Source organism: Lutzomyia longipalpis, chromosome 4, assembly GCF_024334085.1.
Source record: "Lutzomyia longipalpis isolate SR_M1_2022 chromosome 4, ASM2433408v1".
Lineage (NCBI taxonomy): Eukaryota > Metazoa > Arthropoda > Insecta > Diptera > Psychodidae > Lutzomyia > Lutzomyia longipalpis.
This window is the reverse complement of record NC_074710.1, coordinates 21331872-21351307: the sequence shown is the minus strand read 5'-3', so window position 1 is coordinate 21351307 and position 19436 is coordinate 21331872. Positions and strand designations below refer to the sequence as shown.

The following is a 19436-nucleotide window of genomic DNA, read 5'->3' as shown; positions in this document are numbered from 1 at the left end:
ACTGAAGAAGAAGAAAAAGATGGGAGAAAAAAGGAAATTATCAAGAGAAAAAGAGCTTAAAGCGCCTAAAGTCAGATTTTTAATTGAAATTAAGAGATGTATTCTTAAGATTATTTTTATTATAAAAAAAAACGGTATAGAGAACGTTAAATTGTCGCTGAAGATTAGCAAAAGGATCGGCCAGATAAAGTGAGGTAATATGGAAAGAGAGTTAGTGAGATAAATCTGTAATTTTTTCAACGGAAGATGAATGGAAAAAAATTATCCGTTGAAGACAGGAAGTCAGTTAGAAGAATTTCAAAGCGAAAATCAAGAATAGAATTGAAATAGCTTAGAAATAGCTTTTATAGCTCTTTAGCCCTGTCTGCTTGGTAACTTAACCGAAATAATTATGTATTAAGATTGGAGAGCTTAAAGACGTTGAAACAGTCTACTCTTATTTTCCAGGAACAGTTTAGTAAATTTTTGCATGATTTGGTTTGAAAAAAAAAAATCAGTCGTTATATGTTTACCTTATTTCCTTAATTTTATTAACTGATTTTGCACATGAAGCTTAGGTTGTAATGCTTCAACCAATGATCATTTAACTTTAAAGCAATGACGTCTCAGTGTTGGATGAAAATCTTCTTCTGACTTCTCTGGTTGCTCTTGCTCCAACTAAGCAACTTTCCTAGTTAATTGGACCTGAAAGCTTTAATTTTGATTCAGAACTGATGAAAATTTGCAAGGAAGATGAACAAGGACGCTATTTGAAGTCCTTACAATTTTGGTCAGAGCTCTTGAAGCTTTTTTAGTTAGGGGAGACCGGGGTAAAAATAGTCATTTTCGAATTTTCAAATGCCAATTTCTCCGAAGTTATTAATCGGAAAAATCGGAAAAAATTCTGGTGGAAAGCCCTACCAACCTATAATTTTTGACAGTAATTTGGAGGTTATGCGATCAGTACTTTAGGAGTTAAAAATGAAAATAGATTTTTGGCCCATTTCCCAAACTTTTGCGTATTGAGAAAAACGCGTTTTCCGAAGTTTTCCTTGAGCAATTTTCCAATCTGATATTTTTTCTCACTAGCTGGGTTAGTGCAGAAAACGTTGCCAAGGTGTATTTTTCAATAACTTTTAATGATTTTTCTCTACAATTTTTTGAATCAAAACATACCCCTTGGGGTAGATCTAGTCATCCCATGTAAATCATATGGGAGATCGAAATTTTTGGCATATTTTCTATTCATTTGTTGCAAAATGGCGTGTTTGAGAAAATCGCAAAATTCTCTGTTTTAGTGCGTATAAAAGTGAAATTCCTTGTCGTGAATCAAAAGGTGAGAAGTTTAGCTATCAACTACTATCAATCTCTCAGGTGGAAAATCATTGGAAATGTCGGAAAATTCGACCGACTTTATTTAGCCTACTGGTGACTATATTTACCCGCCGCGTTTAAAAATAGTCAGAAGCGGAAGGGTTCAGGAAAAGCTCGAAAACTCATATTTCCCGTGGAGATAGAGAAAAGTGGTCTGAGACAAAGTTGTAGGCCAGGAAATTTCCTATAAGAATGACCTATCGAGGAAATTTTCTTGCCCTTGAGGAATCCTGCAGATAAGGATTTATGCAAATTGACTATTTTTACCCCGGTCTCCCCTACTGAAAATTTTATTTAAACATTTTCTTACAATTTTCCTGTCTTTTCTATCTAAATGTTATTTGGACTGATCCATGCTCCCAGAAAGACATAGCGTCATATACTAGTTTTTTTGAGGCTTCAGTTCCTTCAGTTAGTACAGGATTATCCATATAGCTAAAGTAGAGAGATTTAACAATTTAGTAAGATCTAGCTTTGAATTTTTGCTCCACTAAATCTAACTGCATGCATACGGCAAAGTTGCTTTCACTCTATCGTCTTATTTGTTTTATCATTAAATTCAACACTATCATTCCCGAGGTATCAGCTAACATGGTGTGTCGCGGTGTTTTCTAATTCCTTCAAAATAGATTTCAGTGCATGTTTCGGTACGATGGTAGTTGAGAGGTAACAATGCGTTTCTTCGCTAAATTCTTTTTCATCATTTGTGGTTTTTCTTTTGTGATCTTCTTCATGGTTCTCATGTCCGATGAGGACGTTGATTATGTTGAGGATATTGATCCTCTGGTCAAATATATCCTGCTGTATGAAGTCCCATCATGGATGAATCATCCAAAGTTAGATCCGCCTGATGGAAAATGCATTGTGACAACAGATAGGAATTATTTGCCGAAAATTGAAATGTTCGATGCTGTGCTGTTCAGTGGGCAACATTGGTGGATGGTTGAGTGGAGTTTTCCAAGAATACGATCTCCGCATCAGTTTTATGTTTTTGTGAACTTGGAATGTCCCCTCTTGACGTTCCACACGTTCGCAATGGATCCCAGGAAGGAGTTGTACAATCTCACCATGACTTACCGAAGAGACTCCGACATTTACTGGCCGTACGGCTTCATCTCAGATCGAAATTTAACGTACCTCAGTGCAGCAGATGAGCCAAATTGGCGGGAACCTGTCTTTGATGATCAAATTGATCCTGAACTTCAGGAGAAGATCAGGAGAAAGAACAAAACTGCTGCGTGGTTCGTTTCAAATTGTAACGGAAAATCAAATCGAATTGAATTAGTACGGTCCATGCAGAAAACCATAGATGTCGACATCTACGGCAAATGTGGACCACTAGAGTAAGATCCAAAGACATAAGTCCTAATTGTTTTCAAAGCAAAATTATTAAGAATTTACTTTACAGGTGTACTTGGACTGATCACGACAGAAATGATAAATGCTACAGGCTCGTTGAGCAGAACTACTTCTTCTACTTCTCATTCGAAAATTCCCTCTGCAGGGACTACATAACAGAGAAGGTCTTCAACATTATGAGCTACGACGTAGTTCCAGTAGTCTATGGTGGTGCAAACTACTCACAACACCTTCCTCCGCATTCCTACATCGATGCAAATGACTTTGCCACTGCAACGGATCTCGCAAAGTACCTAAAAAGCCTCACAAGGAACCCAAAAGAGTACGTCAAGTACTTCTGGTGGAAGAAGTACTACAAAACAGTTGTGAGTCGAAGGCTCTACAATAATCTCTGCAACAAACTTCACGACCTATCTTCCGCCAATGAAGAAGGAAAACCAACAAGACGAAGCTCTCATACAGATATTAAAAGCTGGTGGATGAAAAATCAATGTACTGATTCTCACAACATTCGATTTGATTAAGATCAAATAGTTTTAATTGTCAGTTGAACGTTAAATTAAAGTTTAATAAAAAAAAATTTAAGCCTTAAGAGCGATTTTCAAGAGAATTTTGAAACACAAAATTAAAAGCTTTTTGTGTGTTTTTTCTTTCAATGATCAAATGAATGTTTGATGAACTTAAGGTTTTTTTAAGGAAGACAAGATTTTTTTAATTTAGCACAATGCATTTTAACAGAAATTTCGAGAACTTTGATAGTCATTTGCTTCAATTGCTCTTTCACTAATTAATCCTTTAAGGATCGCGAGCAATATAGCGAGCTATATGGTCTCAAAACAATTTTTGGATGTTCCTTTAAGCTCAAATAAGATATTTTTGATAAAAAGAAATCTTAATTTAATACGTCCTTGCGGGTGTCTTTTTGTGATCTCAAAATATTCAAGGATTATAAAGACATTAGTCTTGTATTGATTGTGACGTGCGACGCGATATTCAAAATGAAGAATTCATAATGAAAGATGGTTCTATATGGATAGGCTGTAGGCTTTTATGAGAAGACCTTTTTGGAATTATTTTCCTGAGAACAAAAGACTCATATCAGAACTACAATCATGGCTTATAAGAGCAAAATTCTAGTAGAATTATAGTCTAAATAATCCCTTTATAAGACAAAAAGTTCTGTGTTACACCATTATAATACCTTTTTAGAAGTTTTAGTCTTTTATGCCAAATAAAATGTTTGTTGGGTTTCCTAAAAGCTTTAACTTCTAAGAAATTTTCCGGTTAAAACTCATTGCGAGTTGGCTATTCTACAAATTCCCTCTGTTCATTGATTACAAATTACGCGATAGCGTCGTCATATAAGACTCACATGTCGACTGCCGAACATTCAGTTGAAATATGATACAGAACCGAAAAGTAGTTGTCGTTGTGCTTTGCGCAGTGGTGCTTCTAGTCTATCTCATCGTGGTAACAATATGGGAGATCCAACATATCAATTTAACATGGAAGGCCCGTCAAAACTTCCAAGGATCAATGGCCTGGCAGTCCAGAAATCTCACAGATATTCTTCGTCCTGATGTCAGGACGTGCATTGTGTGCCCCAAAGTACCAGATGTGTGTCAGGATGATCGGGCAAAGGAAACCATCATCTATTTTGTTGTATCCTCACCAAAGAATCGAAAGGAGCGTGATGCGATCCGTTCTACTTGGGCACAACAGGCAGATCCTAGACCTTTCTTCATTACAGGAATCGTCCAGGATCGTCAAGTTATGGTGAGGACCAAGATTTTATTGATTTTTTTTGTTCAAAAACCCCCAAATTTAACGGTGTTATCGCGAAATATTTATCAGTTTCAATTTGGTTATCGAGTAATTTGTAAATGATTAAGTATTGAAAGCCATGTGTTGTGTACGTTACGTTTAAAATCAACGTAATCAGTAGCATAGACTTCCTTCTGGTGCAGTAAATTCTTAAGATAGGAAGATAATATTATTTTCGTACCTATTTTAACAACGTATTCATTGTTATTTTGACTGGAAAATGATTTGGCTCCTTTAAATAGGCAGCATGAGTCATCAACTGCTGCTCTGAATATTTATAGGAGATCACCGTGAACGGATTCAAACTCATTTAATCAGTCATCAATACTCAGAATTTAATATCAGATAAAATAAATTCTTCCTTTCTGATTACAGAGTCTCCTGAGGAGAGAAGCAAAAAAATTCCAGGATATTGTAATTGAAGACTTTATGGACACATACTTGAACTTAACAGTCAAAACAGGCTTCATACTTAAGAATTTCCTAAACATTTGTCCAGATGCGAAGTATTTGGTTAAATGTGACGATGATGTCTTTGTCAATCCGACTGTTGTTGATGCTGTAACTTCAGAAGTAACTTCTGAGCTCAGAAAACCACTCATTGGGTTGAAGTTTGAACACGGAGCTGTTCAGAGGAGGCCTTCAAGTAAATACTACATGCCACCTTGGATGTACGATCAGCCATACTTTCCATCCTACTTCTCTGGCCTAGGTTACCTCCTTCCAGGTGAAAGTGTTGCAAGGATTCTAACGGAGAGCTTCAAAGTACCCCTGATCAACAATGAAGACGCCTTCTTTACAGGAATAATTGCAAATGAAAGACTAAATATGACTCTTCAAAGTAGATCAGAACACTTCAAGCTTCATAAGTCAAGAATAGACTCATGCCTGTATAAGAAAGTAGCCATGATTCATGGTTTCAGTGCTAAGGACTTAAGAAGGGTCTGGAGAAGAATTCGGAGTAAGGACTGCAACAGTTAAAAGACAAACTTGTATAGTTTTATGTTCAACTTAATTTATTCTGTTAAATAAAACGAATTTTTCTAGAGTTTTTACATTGATTAGTCTCCCACCAACTCTTAATATTTTCAATACTTTTCTTATCATTCTGAAGCTCATAGAGTTTATCACAGAGATTGTCAAAGACTCTCCTAACAACTGTTTTGTAGTACTTCTTCCACCAGAAGTACTTGACGTACTCTTTTGGGTTCCTTGTGAGGCTTTTTAGGTACTTTGCGAGATCCGTTGCAGTGGCAAAGTCATTTGCATCGATGTAGGAATGCGGAGGAAGGTGTTGTGAGTAGTTTGCACCACCATAGACTACTGGAACTACGTCGTAGCTCATAATGTTGAAGACCTTCTCTGTTATGTAGTCTCTGCAGAGGGAATTTTCGAATGAGAAGTAGAAGAAGTAGTGTTGCTCAACGAGCCTGTAGCAATTATCTTTTTTATCACGAGGACATCTACAAATTAGAAGGAATAAAATTAGGATCAGGAGTAAAGAACTGTTGACTTATTGCTCTGATCTTACTCTAAGGATCCACATTTTCCATAAACATCAACGTCTATGATTGTTTGCATAATCCGATTTAGATCAGTTCGATTGGACTCTGCATTGCAATTTGAAACGAACCACGCAGCAGTTTTGTTCTTTCTCCTGATATTCTCCTTAAGTTCAGGATCAATTTGATCATCAAAGACAGGTTTCCGCCAATTTGGCTCATCAGCTGCACTGAGGTACGTTAAATTTCGATCTGAGATAAAGCCGTATGGCCAGTAAATGTCGGAGTCTCTTCGGTAAGTCATGGTGAGATTGTACAACTCCTTCCTAGGATCAATTGAAAATTTATGAAATGACACCAGAGGACACTCCAGTTCAACAAACACATAAAACTGATGCGGAGATCGAACTTTAGGGAAACTCCATCCTACTCTCCTGTGATTCTGACCACTGAACAGCACAGCATCGAACATTTCAATTTTTGGCAGATACTTCGGGTTGTGCGTTACAATACATTTTCCCTTTGGCCTGTCCAGAGGAACTTTCGTCATCCATTCAGGAACTTCATGAAGGAGAATGTGCTTAACTAGGGGATCTATTGTTTCAGCTTCACCAACTTCTTCATCCTTGGACTGGGTAATCATGAAAATTATCACAATGAATGCACCGCAAGTTAGGAAGAAGAATTTAGGATAAAAATTCATTTTCACCTTCTTTACATCGTAGCAAAACGTGCACTGATTTATACGAAATTTTCCTAATCAAAAGGTACTGAGTATCGTCACGCCTGATTATTTTTCTGATAAGATATCACAGAGCCATTGCGTGTAACAGTCTTATGCGCCATACAAGAGCTTTCGACCAGAAAAATCTGAAACAGAAACTTTCAGCTAAATCCGCTAGATCCCACAAATTTCCAAATAAAACTTCAATTTCTCTTTTATAATTGATTGAGCCTCTTTATTAGTTTTCAGATTTATTTTTTTATAGAAAGAACAAGTTCGAAAAATTAGGAAGAATTCCCGTAAAAAAGACGCCATAAGTCCTTACATTGTCACGTAGGTAGGTGACGTCATGACACCGCAATTATTATCACGCGCCGACATGAGAATGTACCCCTGGTTGCCCCAGTAGTTGGACCAGGAATTCTTGACGAGCCAATACTGCTCTCCGTTCATTATGCCATACCCAACAGCTAGGACAGCATGATCCAGCCCATCTACGTCATTCTTGCAGTTTTTGTCGTAGTAGACGCCATGAGAGTAGAAGCTGAAGGTCTTCTGTGAGGCGTCAATGGCTACAGAGAGGGGTCCATGCTTGAAGAGGGCCACCTTGAAGGCGTTCACATTGTTGGGGGTGACATTAACGAAGCCCGTGATTGGAGCAACGAGGGTTACATTCTCAATGTGGCAGTAGCCATCTTGACCCAGATAGCCGCCATATTCTTCCTCAGTTGGGACACCGCCATGCTTCATCATCCACTGATACACGCGGAAGTCTTCACCACCATCGCATCCGTTGTTGCCGTATCCTAGAAAGAACAACATTTTGTTCGTGAAAATCCTCAAGAATGAGTCTTAAGAAGTTGTGCAAACAAACCCCATGAGCAGTCAATTAGAGCCTGTTGAGATAGTCTCACGAGATTCCCGCCATTTTTGAGGAAGAACGCACCCTCGATGGCTCCAATGGTGCCAAAAGACCAGCATGAACCGCAAACAGATTGATCTAAAAAGGACAATTTATTCATTTACTCGTCTTCAAAGCTTTCGTTTTGGTAAGACTAGGTTACCTTTAACAGGTGTAACAGCTCCGTATAGTCTCCAGTCGTACTGCTCTGGAAGGGATTCCGCCATTTTCTCATAGTCATAGGGAAAAGGTTGACCACCATTGCCACCCTCCACCTTTGTTGGCCTAAATCCTCTCAAAGCCTTCAATTCGTCTGCAGTTCGATCAGCTAATTTATTAACAGCAAGAGTATAGCCAAGTTTAGCTCGGTTCATTGAGTGGATGAATCTGTAGAAATGTTTAATAAAAGAGAATTATCAGGAAGTAATTATCAGGAACGGAAGACTGTCCAGCCAGATGAGGAGTCGTCTACGAGAAGACTTTGTAACATCATGAGTAAAGTCTTCATGCATTTTAAGTCTGAGCTAAGGGCCGGAGCAGTCTTCTCTGAGGATCAGTTCTTTATCAGTAACGAAAGACTTCCGATTATAGAAGCCGGATGAGGAGTTGTCTCTGAGAAGACTTTGTAGCGTCTTGAGGAAAGTTTTCATGAATTTTAAGTCTGAGCTAAGGTCGGAGCAGTCTTTTCTGAGGATTAGTTCTTAGGCTTTACAAAAAACCATGAAGAAATCTTTATTTTATAAGACTCCTTCATGGTTAACAGATCTCACAAAGCTGCACACGCTTGATGTGTTAAACCCGTAAAGCCTTTACGCCTTGGTCAAATCGGTCCGTCTTAAGTATTTTTTTCACTCTGCTTTAATAAGAGGGTTAATAACCTTCCGGATTTCCTAAACAGGCCTCATATAGGTTCTATTTTCTCGGGAAATTCGTCCTACTTCTTCAACAGAGTAGAACAGTTACAAAGACATCAGGAGACAGTACAACGGGTATTTAAGTTCAGCCTATGATGTTTTTGTAGGAAAATGCGTAACGGAAAGGATTTGTTCTCTGAGCAGCTCGTTTCTGAGACTCCTTCGTATATAACAGATACATCAGAAAATAGTGCAACGGATACATCAGAACAGGAGACATCTTGAACAGTACAGTACATCAGGAGAAACCACAACGGATACATCTAAACAGGAATAAGCTGAGAAAGCCTACAAGACTTATAAGGAAAACTTCCTTACCTGAGATTGTGAGTAAAGACATTCCTTCTGTATTCCTGCTCAACGTCACTCCCAAAATCCTTCCCGTGCTTGGTAATGAATCGCCTGAATTCATCCTCAACGTGCTCCGTTGAGCGCGGATGCACGAACTCCTTCATTGGATTGAACGTAGCGTAGTGTCCAGCTCCTGGCCCTGGGAATCCCGTGCATGGTTCATCCATGTCCACTTCGAAGATCTCATCGGGAATGTCTTCGTGACTGTAGTAGTCGTACTCGAGGTAGTAGTGATCATAGTGTGAGCCAAGGAGTGTATTGAACCCTCGCATCTCATACCGCACGGGGATTGGCATCCTAGCAGCAGGATACTTTGGGGATTTCTTGTAGCGCACCCACAGTGTGTACGTGTTCTTCTTCTGTCCAATGACCTCTTCGTAGTAGAACTTATCACATGGCAACCCTACGACGTCTTCTGTGCCGATTAAGCGGAAATCCTTTGCATTTGGCAGGACACTTTGCACTTCAATCTTGTTGTCGTCTGTTCCATTTACCTGGAGGCAGGTAACGTGATTGAGGGTGTCGTCTGTGGTTACGGGAGCTACTTTGAGGGACGTCCCGAAGGTACCACTGTGCGTCAACTGGTACGTCTTCACCATTCCACCGTAGTAGTCAATCCTTGAGCGTCCAGAGTTCTCATCGTACCACGCATAGAAGGGTTCACTGATCTCCGCATAGGGGATGATCAGATTACCCTTAACCGTATGAACTTTCTCCCATTTAGGCGGGTTTGTGCTGTGAGCTGTACGCAAATAGAGAATAAAGAAAAAAAACTGAACAAGAAAACTCCAGAAGAAGTTAAAAAATTAAAAGAAAATTAATTTTTAGATAATTTGCTGTTCTCCTGAAGAAGGTCGAATAAAAATCGAAAATTCAATAAAAAATTTAACTTTCTATTCCTCAAAAGAGTTTTGCTTTTTTTCAAGATTTTATAAAAGAAAAAAATCATTTCTGTATTTTGATTAAAATTTTAGCCCAGTGATTAGAGCATCTGAATCACATTCATAAGATCATCGGTTCAAACACAGATGATATTTTTTTTTTCACTTTGAAAACATTTTTTTTAGAGTTTTCTTTGCAAAAAATAACGTATTTTTTGATAGATTTTCTTCTTCGATGATGAAGACAGGTTGTTTAATATTCCATAGGCCCAATATGAGCACTCTGTTTTATTTAAAGAATAGTAAAAGACCCAAAAAATTGTTGAAAATATCGTTTTTTATCAATGAAAAAATTCCAAAACAACTTAACGAACAAAATTACCTTAAAAATCAAAGAGAATTTAAAAAAAAATGTCTTAAAACGTCAGTTAATGAGAAAACCTTAAATTCTCTTTAAATTTTCCACAAAAATTTGATTTTTTGACACTAAATTTTGATTTGAAAATGAAGATTATTTAATTTTTTCCTTTAAACTTCATTTAAAAAAAATCTCCCAGAGGGTCATTTATGACACAACCTCCCCTAAATGTATGAAAAATTATTCCTTTGTGGCTTGCAATCGAATTAGAGTGATTAAGTAAATTGACTTGACTCCCATTCGCAATTGAGATGAACACAAGGAGAACGAAGAAGAAACTGTTAAAAGTTTCAAATTCACATTCTTTCCATTTTTAATTCGTTTTTTTGTTCTTTAAGAAGAAGAAAAAACTTCCTTCAAAAATCCATTAAACTTGTATTTAATTGAAAATCACCTCCATTGAGCATCACAAGAAGTAGGGCACAAAGAAAGATTTTCAACATTTCACAGCACTTTTGAATTCCTTTTGCGAGATCTTTCCACTCCGAAGGCACAGAAGAAACTGAATGAGTCTCCGCGAGTTGAGTGATGAACAAAGAATCATTTAGCTATCATCGTTTGTTGATGTGAAGAGTATTTTCTAGCTATAGACAACAGGAATGTTATTGAAAATAAAAAAAATAAAAAAAACATTTCTTATATTTTGCTACATTCGTATTTATTTCATATTGTTTGACAATTTATAAAATTACTTTTTTACGTCATTCTGGAAATTATTCTTATTGGATTTTTTAAATATATTTTTAAATCAAAAAGAGAATTCAAAAAGACGAGAAAATGGTTCACAACAATAAAAACCATCTTAAGTTCTCTGAGATAATTTATTGAACAGCTAGCAGATTTTTTTTTATTTTAATGCATTTGGTAAGTTATTTTATATATTGGCTATATTTTCAGTTTGAGTATGCTTTTAGTGAACGAAAAAGGAGTTTATTCACTTTCATGCACTCTTGAGATCTTCGGATAAACTGACAAAGAATTCTGAAGATAATTTAAATTAAGAAAAATTCAATTCGATTTTTATTTTTCTACTAAAAACGGAATAAAATATGTTTTTTTTTTAAATAATGTTTTTTTTTTATCTTTGTGCATAAAGCATATGCTTTAAAGCGTGTTCCCAGGAGTTTAATGTAAGGATTTTACAGGAGGATGATCTTCTTTAGGGAGCGTCAATAGATCACAGAAAGTCTGCTGACACTCCTGGAAGGAATTCATCCTCATGTGAAGTCTATTTAAAGCATATGCTTCTGCATTTTTTTTTAAACAATTTAGTTGCTTTGTCAGTTTTTTTTAATGAAAAAATATTTAAATAGATTTATTCTTCTGTGAAAGTAGAAAATGCAAAGAATAATGTTTTTTTTTCTATTAATTGTTTGTATTCATAAAGCATAAGTTTCAATGCTTCTTTGTATTAAATCTCATTAAGAGCTGAAGTGTGAAGCAACATAGATTCGGAAGTACTCCAAAAACTTTAAAATTTGAACAGAAGAAGAAAAAAGGCTGAAGCATAAGCCTTAAAGCGTTCAATGAGACATTTGCTTCAGGCTCAAGATTTCGCAATAAGTCTGTTACGTTTTATTAGATACTCAAAATGAATAAACTCCTTTTTATTTTCATTTTTCATTTATATCGGTAACATTATTTTATTCTTAAACACCCCACTACCATAAATAAAATTACTTTTATTTTATAAAAATCTACTTTTCCTTTCTAGTGCAATTTAATGGTATAAAACTATCTTGAGAAGTGCTTATAAAAAAATTTATTTTTAATTTAAAAGATTAATTTATACTTAATAAATTACTAATCAAAAATAAACAAGAATTTTATAAAATGAGTGTAGGTAGATAAAATTATGCTGAAGACGGTTTATTTCTTGAATCTACATTATTTTTTTTTAGATTCATTTCCTTTATTGTTTATTTAATTTTTTTTATAAATAATAAAATTAGATTTTTTTTAAATATAAGAAAAGAACAAATTTATTCATTTCTATCCTAGGAAACTCACATTAAATAAATTAAGGTTTTTTTTCAGAAAAGGGGTGTTTAATTACCGAATATTTGGCAAAAAATCCGAATATTTCTTTCAGCTAAATACCGTTTGATAAATTCCAATACCTTTTTCAACTTTTCCTAGAATTTTGAATTTTTTTTTTTAATTTCCTTAAATACAAGATTTCCTCATACAGATATGAATAAACTCCTTCAAAGAAGACAGAAAATAAAGTTTTATTGAAGAAAAAAAAAAAGATTTCAGCTGCAGCTCAACTGAGTCTCCCTGTATGACAAATTCCTTCAAAAAAATCTCTCTAGAATTTTTTTTGAATGGCCTTTGGTGACTTTCATGGTCAAAATTGTCCTCTTCCACGAGAATAAATGGATCCTCTCTTAAGCAAAACATAAATGAAAGAGAGAAAGAAGAGCCCCTAAATTTGATTTTCAGGGTCGCAAAAACACCTCCAACCACCAAAATATTTACGAAGAATTTTTTTTTTGAAAAGAAGAAAAGAAAAGAAGCAACAAAGAGAATTTCAAATGAAGATGAAAATAAAGGAAAAGACAGAAAGGAGCCTTTAAAAAAAAAAAGAGAACAAAATTCAAAATACTGATAAACTTTGACATCTCGCACACATTTTCTTTCTTCTTTTCAGCCTTTTTCAGCATCTCTGCCGTCTCGTCGTACATTTTATTATCAATGTAGAAAATTGTTTTTGCATGAGGGACAGTTGAGGAGGTCAGCGATTGAACCTATTTTATTTTTCTGCTCTTTAAAATACGTTGCTTTTGTTCAAATAAATTAGTATTGAATTATTTTTTTTATTGAAAAAAAAAAGGGAATTTGTATTTTATTTACGTGGTGGTAGAAGGATAAGAAACGGTGCTGAGGGACATGACTGTGTTTTAGCTTTTCCTTCTTCTTGATTACAAAAAAACATTAAAAACTTTTTTTCAACAATTTATTGAAAATCTTTAATTTAATAAAAATAAATAAAAGTTTCTGTTGCAAAAATCAATGTAAAAAAAATCTGTTCAAAGCTGTACTTGAACTTGCTCTTCTCACCTCAAGTAAACGTGGTCTTATGCACTGCACTAAAAATAATTTCATGCGAGTAAAGACAAATTTTCATCGTAGAAACCAAATAAAAATTGAAAAATCGTTTTTTTTTTATTGAATTTTAAATGTTTTTAAATAATAATTTGAAAAGTTTTTAACAAAGAAAAGCAGGAAAAGCTAAGAAAATGTCTTTCCCTTAAACTCTGACAACCTCAATGAATTTACATTAATTTCAGCGTCTCAATAGCAGCTGCAATACGCTTAATTTCAATTTCCGACTGTTCCAATTTATCCGCATTGTTGGCGCGAACTTCTTCCGGAACTTTCACTTCGTAATCACTCGCGGCAATTGTTTGCTTCAATTTACTCACAGTCTGCCCCAGTTGCTCCTGCTTCTTCTCCAGCTTCGTGATCTCCTTGTCCACCTCGATGAGTCCCTTTAGCAGCAAATGCACCTCACATTGCGCCGTAATGGTGAGAATGGCGCACCCTGGTGGCGGAGCTTCCCCAAAAGCAATCCTCGCGCAGTAGGCCAACGTACAGAGATCATCGGCAAACTTCCGGAGAATGCCCAACGTGGCATCGTCTGAGCACACCAAGAAAATCTCCGTTTTTGTCTTATTCGGCAGGTTGTAGTCACTCCGTGCTGAACGAATGATCTTTGCTGCACGATTCATCAAATCGAATTCCTTCTCAATCCCCTCATTCTTCCACGGAGCCACACCAACTTCCGGATAGGCAGCAACACAGATACTCGGCACATCCGTGTTAGCCCGCGGAAGTCGCTGAAACAGCTCTTCGGAGATAAAGGGCATAAACGGCGAAATGAGCTTCAACCCGTACTCCAGGCACGTGTAGAGTGTACTCCGGGCACTCTGCTGCGCTTCCGGACTCCCAGATGCAAAGACCGGCTTCACACTCTCCAAGTAAATGTCACAAAGTTCATACAACCAAAAGCTGTAGCACGCATTGGTTGCAGCGGCAAATTCATACGCCTCAAAGCTACTGTTGCACGTCTCAATGGTTGTGGCGAGACGTGATAGGATCCACAGATCCATGTTGCTCTCCTGGCCAGTCTAAAACACACAGAAAAAAAAAGATTTTTTACTTTCTGAGTTTCTCTCTCTTCCTGTTCTTCATTTTGAAATTTTGAAGAGTTTTTGGAAGCTTATCGAAATTGAAAAGTTTCTAAATTAGGGTATTTAGAGAGTTCTTAGGCATTAGGAATCTTTGAAATTGTTGATAAGATAAGCAGGGAGAAAATTGTGAAAAATTTTGAAAAAAAAATTGCAAAATATTCGGAATAATTGATAAATATTCGTTATTTTGTATGAATATTGATGATATTTTGGGAATATATCGGCTTTACTTAATGAATAGCGATAATGTTTAGCGAATATCGATAAATATTGAACGAATATCGATAATATTCAGATGTTATCAATACAAATTTATCGAATATTGATAATATTTATTGAATATTGACAAATATTAAACGTATATCGACAATATTCCGATGTTATCGATACTTTAGGAAATTACGATAAATATTAAGCGAATATCAATAAATATTGAGCGAATATCGATAAATATTTTGCGAATATCGATAATATTTAGCGAATATCGATAATATTTAGCAAATATGATATTTAATGAATATCGATAAATATTTAGCAAATATCGATAATATTCAGATATTATCGATAAATACTGAGCCAATATTGATAATATTGAAAGAATATCGATAAACGTTAAGCGAATATCAATAAATATTGAGCGAATGTCGATAAATGTTAAGAGAATATCGATAAATATTGAGCGAATACAAACAATATTTAGCAAATATCGATAATATTTTGATTATATCGATTTTATTTGGCAAATATTGGTAAATATTTAAAAATATCGCTAAAATTTAAGAAATATCAGTTTTATAGAAGGAATATTGATAAATATTTGGCGAATATCAAAAATGCGAAATGAGCTTTATCGATATTATTTAGTGGATATCAATATTCGCAGAATTATTCATGGAAATCCAAGAGAATATCATCAATTTGTTAATAGAATAAATCGAACAATTTCCTTTGACAATGCAGCGATTTTTCGCATTAATGAATATGGATAAATCCGAGATTTTTTTTATAAAAAAAATTCAATATCGATAGATTCATGATAATTTTTTAAAACTTATGAATTTAAATCGATAAATCCTAGATTATCAAAAAAAAAACCTTTGAAAATCAATAATTCTTTGATTTTTTTTAATGTCTATATCGATAATTCTACAGTCAGGTATTGATTAACGTCGCATGGGATATACTCTTTCCACTCATTATTGTTAATGGGTGGAAAGAGTATATCCCATGCGACGTTAACCAATACCTGACTGTATAATTATTTGTAAAAAACTTGTTAATATCGATAAATTCGCTGTCATTTATAAACTTTTCATATCGATTTATCCTCGTTTATTTTTAAAAAATCTAAATATCGATAGTTCCATAACTTTTCAATAATCAATAAATCTATGATAATTAATTGATTTATTGAAATAATAAATGTAAATGTAATTTATAAAACTCCTGAATATCGATAAATCCGAATCTCTCAAAATCGATAAATTCGTAATTATTTTTTAAACTTCTGATATTGATAAATCGTCGATTACTTATAAAACTTTTTAATATCGATAACTAGGCAAAGAATTATTAAAAATTCTTGAATATCGATAAATTCCCACGATTTAAAATAAATCCCAATAACTTCACAAAACTATCAAAAAAATTAATTAAAAAATCGAATATTTTAGAAATAAAAATCGATAAATTAAATGAAATGAGTAAGAAAATGTACTCACCAGCCCCTCGATGGGCGCATAGACATCCCCTGTGAGGTAGGTCAGGGCAAATCTCGCGGCATTCCACAATTTATTGCAGAAGAATCTGTATCCCTGCACACGAAGGATGTCCAAATTGATGTCCCTCCCTTGCGTCATGTACGAGCACAGGGCGAATCGCATTGCATCTGTTCCGCATTCGGGAATTCCATTCGGGTAGTCCCTCTTCTGCCCTGCAATGGCCTTATCCACCTCCTTGGGGTCCAAATTCGACTCGAGCAGCTGCTTGTGGAGATCCTCAAGGGCAATTCCCGTAATCACGTCCATTGGATCAATGACATTCCCGAGGGATTTGGACATTTTCCTCCCGTGCGCGTCGCGGACAATTGGATGGAGGAACACTTCGCGGAAGGGCAGCTTCCCCAGGAGGGTGAGTCCGAAGAAAACCATTCGAGCGACCCAGAAGAAGAGGATGTCGTGGCCTGTCTCAAGGAGGGCTGTTGGGTAGAAAACTTCGAGGTCTTCCGTTTGCTCGGGCCACCCGAATACGCTGAAGGGGAAGAGTCCGGAACTGAACCACGTGTCGAGGACATCTTCATCCTGTTTGAGGGTAAAAGCATCCGCGGGAATGTTGTATTTGTCCTGAACGCGCTGTTTTGCTTCCTCTTCTGTGCGGCCAACAATCCAAATGTCCTCTTCGGGGAGTCCTGGTGGGCGTTGGAGGAAATCAACGCGATAGGCGGGGATACGATGACCCCACCAGAGTTGTCGGGAAATGCACCAATCCCGAATTCCCTCCATCCAGTGGAACCAGGTCTTTGTGTGGGCTTCCGGAAGGATTTTGAGCTCTCCGGAACGAACTGCCTCCTTGGCACGTTCAGCCATTTCGTCGCATCGCACATACCACTGTGGCTTTATCATGGGCTCTACAATATCCTTGGACCGGCTACACATTGGCACAACCATCGGGTGATTGAGGGTATCACGATAGAGCCCGAGCTCCTTGAGCTTCTCGAGGATCTTCACGCGACAGTGGAACCTCTTCATGCCCGTAAATTCCCCACAATCACCCACAATAATCCCGTCATCATTGAAGATGGTCAGGAAGGGGAGATTGTGACGTTTTCCCACTTCGTAGTCATTGGGATCGTGTGCTGGAGTGATCTTCACAGCTCCTGTGCCGAAATTCACATCAACAAAGTCATCACAAACAATGGGAATTCGTCTTTCCGTAAACGGGTGCCGCACAAACTTCCCATGAAGCTTCCTGTAGCGCTCATCATTCGGATGAATAGCCACCGCGGTATCCCCCAGCATGGTCTCAATCCTCGTCGTTGCCACGATGATCTCCTCATCTTCCTCCCCGTCCACTTTATACGCAAATGAGACGAGAACGCCAAACTCCACGGGCTTCTCATACCCCGGAATTGAGAGGAAAGTCCTTCCGGGAAGCTCAATTTTATCCACTTCAATGTCAGAGATGGCTGAACGGAGGGTGCAGGACCAATTGACAAGCCTGCTACTTCTGTAGATGTACCCACTGTCGTAGAGACGCACAAAGGCCTCCACGACGGCTCGACAGAGTTTTGGGTCCATCGTGAAGGCGACACGACTCCAATCCGGCGATGATCCCAAACGCCGCAGCTGATCGTAGATTCGATCCCCCTTCTCATTCCTCCACGCCCAGATGCGCTCAATGAAAGCCTCCCGGCCAATATCGTGCCGTGTCAGCTTCTGCTCTCGCCACAGCTTCTTCTCAACCACCACCTGCGTCGCAATCCCGGCATGATCACATCCCGGAACCCACAGCGTTGTCCTGCCGCGCATTCGATGCCATCGCGTTATGGCATCCTCAATGGCATTCGTCAGGGCATGCCCGAGATGCAGAGAACCCGTTACATTGGGCGGGGGAATCACAATTGAGAAGACACCCTTCGGATTAGCTTCCCGGATGTAAGATCTCTGTGCAAAGATTCGTCAAATTAACGAAAATTCTCATTTTATTCAGTGACCAAGAAACCCTTGAAATTCGCTTGAAATCTTGAAATTTCAGTACAAACAAACAAAAAATTGCCCTCACCCCATATTCAGGCTTGAAGAAGCCCTCCTTCTCCCACCAGCTGTACCATGCAGCCTCCACATACTTTGGACTGTATGCATCTGGGAAGCTCCCTGAGAGATCCTTCTTCTCTCCCGGCAATGTTTTCCCTTCATAAACTGCAGCTTCCTTGATTTCCTTCACCTTTTTCTGCAAGAAAACAGAGAATGATGCAACATCCTGACACATAATCATCCATCCAGGACATCCTGCATGATGCAATCACAGGTAAACAGCATGATATAACCTCAAAACAAATCAGCTGGTGGTAACTCACCTCAGGCTTCTCCTTGGTCACAGCTGGAGCAGCACTCTTCTTGTCCATCTTCTGCTGCAACTTCTGCAACTTGGCTGCCTTCTTGGCCTCCTTTTCCAGCTGCTTCGCCGTCTTCTGCTGCGGCTCCTCGCCGTTCTCCATCTCCTGCGCGGGCTTCTCCTGGCCACTCATTTTGGTTTTCCTTCCCAAAGACACTTCAGCAGGACGGGGGCACCTCTCGGGAGACACGTGGGGGCACACAAATGGTCTAAATGCAATTTGCAGAAAATGCCACGCTCTATTTTCACACAGAGGCAAAAAATTGTTCAGAGAACGTGTGAAAGAGAAAGTCAATTTACCCAGCGGGACCTATGTGGGTGGATTTTGTGATTAAGCACCCGGCTGACCATCCACGGCAATGGAGAGAATCACGATTTTTTTTGGTACTGCGTGTATTTTTGTAAATTATTTAATAAATATTTTCTTTTATTTTAAAATATTTATGATTTTATTGTTAAAGAAGTTAGAATTAACTACAACACAATAAACGTTAGAAATATAATTAATTTAGTTAAGTTCTTAAGTTCTTCCGGCAAAGAATTATAATATGGTTCATTATTTTAATCCTTTCGCGACTACATGAGACATTGAAAAATTGATACACTGCGCGTAGGCCGCGTAGGCGCTCTTTTTTATGAAGATATTTAATCTATTTATCAAGATATTTAATCTACATATTTGCTCAGAAAATATTTCTTCAAGGGGTGTTTATCTGGCAAATCATCCGAATCTTTGGCGAATAAACCGAAGATCCGAAGATTGGAAAATTTTTGATTTTTCCCTCAAACTTTGTTTTTTTTTACAGTTTTTCGAGTTTTCTGGCCTTTCTGTTGTTTTAGAGCGAAAAGAAGTGAATTTTCGGATGTTTATCTGGCGATTCTTTCGATATTTATGGCAAA

The 19436-nt window shown here is 37.2% G+C and overlaps 5 protein-coding genes across 6 annotated transcripts; 2 read left to right on the top strand and 3 right to left on the bottom strand.

The window, feature by feature from the left end:
* Positions 1-1970: 1970 nt before the first annotated feature.
* LOC129794843 (alpha-(1,3)-fucosyltransferase C-like) lies at positions 1971-3304 on the top strand. Its single transcript, XM_055835738.1, has 2 exons — positions 1971-2696; positions 2762-3304. The coding sequence occupies exons 1-2, from the start codon at positions 2026-2028 to the stop codon at positions 3234-3236; spliced, it is 1146 nt and encodes a 381-aa protein (XP_055691713.1). The 5' UTR covers positions 1971-2025; the 3' UTR covers positions 3237-3304.
* Positions 3305-4113: 809 nt separating this feature from the next.
* On the top strand, positions 4114-5517 carry LOC129795242 (beta-1,3-galactosyltransferase 1-like). Its single transcript, XM_055836328.1, has 2 exons — positions 4114-4488; positions 4912-5517. Exons 1-2 carry the CDS (start codon positions 4114-4116, stop codon positions 5515-5517), a joined length of 981 nt encoding a protein of 326 aa, XP_055692303.1.
* A 20-nt stretch (positions 5518-5537) lies between these two features.
* On the bottom strand, positions 5538-6770 carry LOC129794844 (alpha-(1,3)-fucosyltransferase C-like). Of its 2 annotated transcripts, XM_055835740.1 has the most exons (3): positions 6422-6744; positions 6068-6364; positions 5538-5999 (listed from the first exon to the last, which is right to left on the bottom strand). In XM_055835740.1, the coding sequence occupies exons 1-3, from the start codon at positions 6739-6741 to the stop codon at positions 5561-5563; spliced, it is 1056 nt and encodes a 351-aa protein (XP_055691715.1). In that variant the 5' UTR covers positions 6742-6744; the 3' UTR covers positions 5538-5560. The 2 variants fall into 2 exon arrangements, with proteins under 2 accessions (XP_055691715.1, XP_055691714.1); XM_055835739.1 differs by having other exon boundaries at positions 6068-6770.
* A 199-nt stretch (positions 6771-6969) lies between these two features.
* LOC129794834 (digestive cysteine proteinase 1) lies at positions 6970-10811 on the bottom strand. The gene is made up of 5 exons (XM_055835717.1): positions 10622-10811; positions 8896-9670; positions 7827-8050; positions 7637-7762; positions 6970-7568 (listed from the first exon to the last, which is right to left on the bottom strand). The coding sequence occupies exons 1-5, from the start codon at positions 10668-10670 to the stop codon at positions 7084-7086; spliced, it is 1659 nt and encodes a 552-aa protein (XP_055691692.1). The 5' UTR covers positions 10671-10811; the 3' UTR covers positions 6970-7083.
* Positions 10812-13172: 2361 nt separating this feature from the next.
* On the bottom strand, positions 13173-18865 carry LOC129794825 (valine--tRNA ligase). Its single transcript, XM_055835694.1, has 4 exons — positions 18499-18865; positions 18204-18371; positions 16145-18085; positions 13173-14360 (listed from the first exon to the last, which is right to left on the bottom strand). Exons 1-4 carry the CDS (start codon positions 18667-18669, stop codon positions 13506-13508), a joined length of 3135 nt encoding a protein of 1044 aa, XP_055691669.1. The 5' UTR covers positions 18670-18865; the 3' UTR covers positions 13173-13505.
* Positions 18866-19436: the final 571 nt, after the last annotated feature.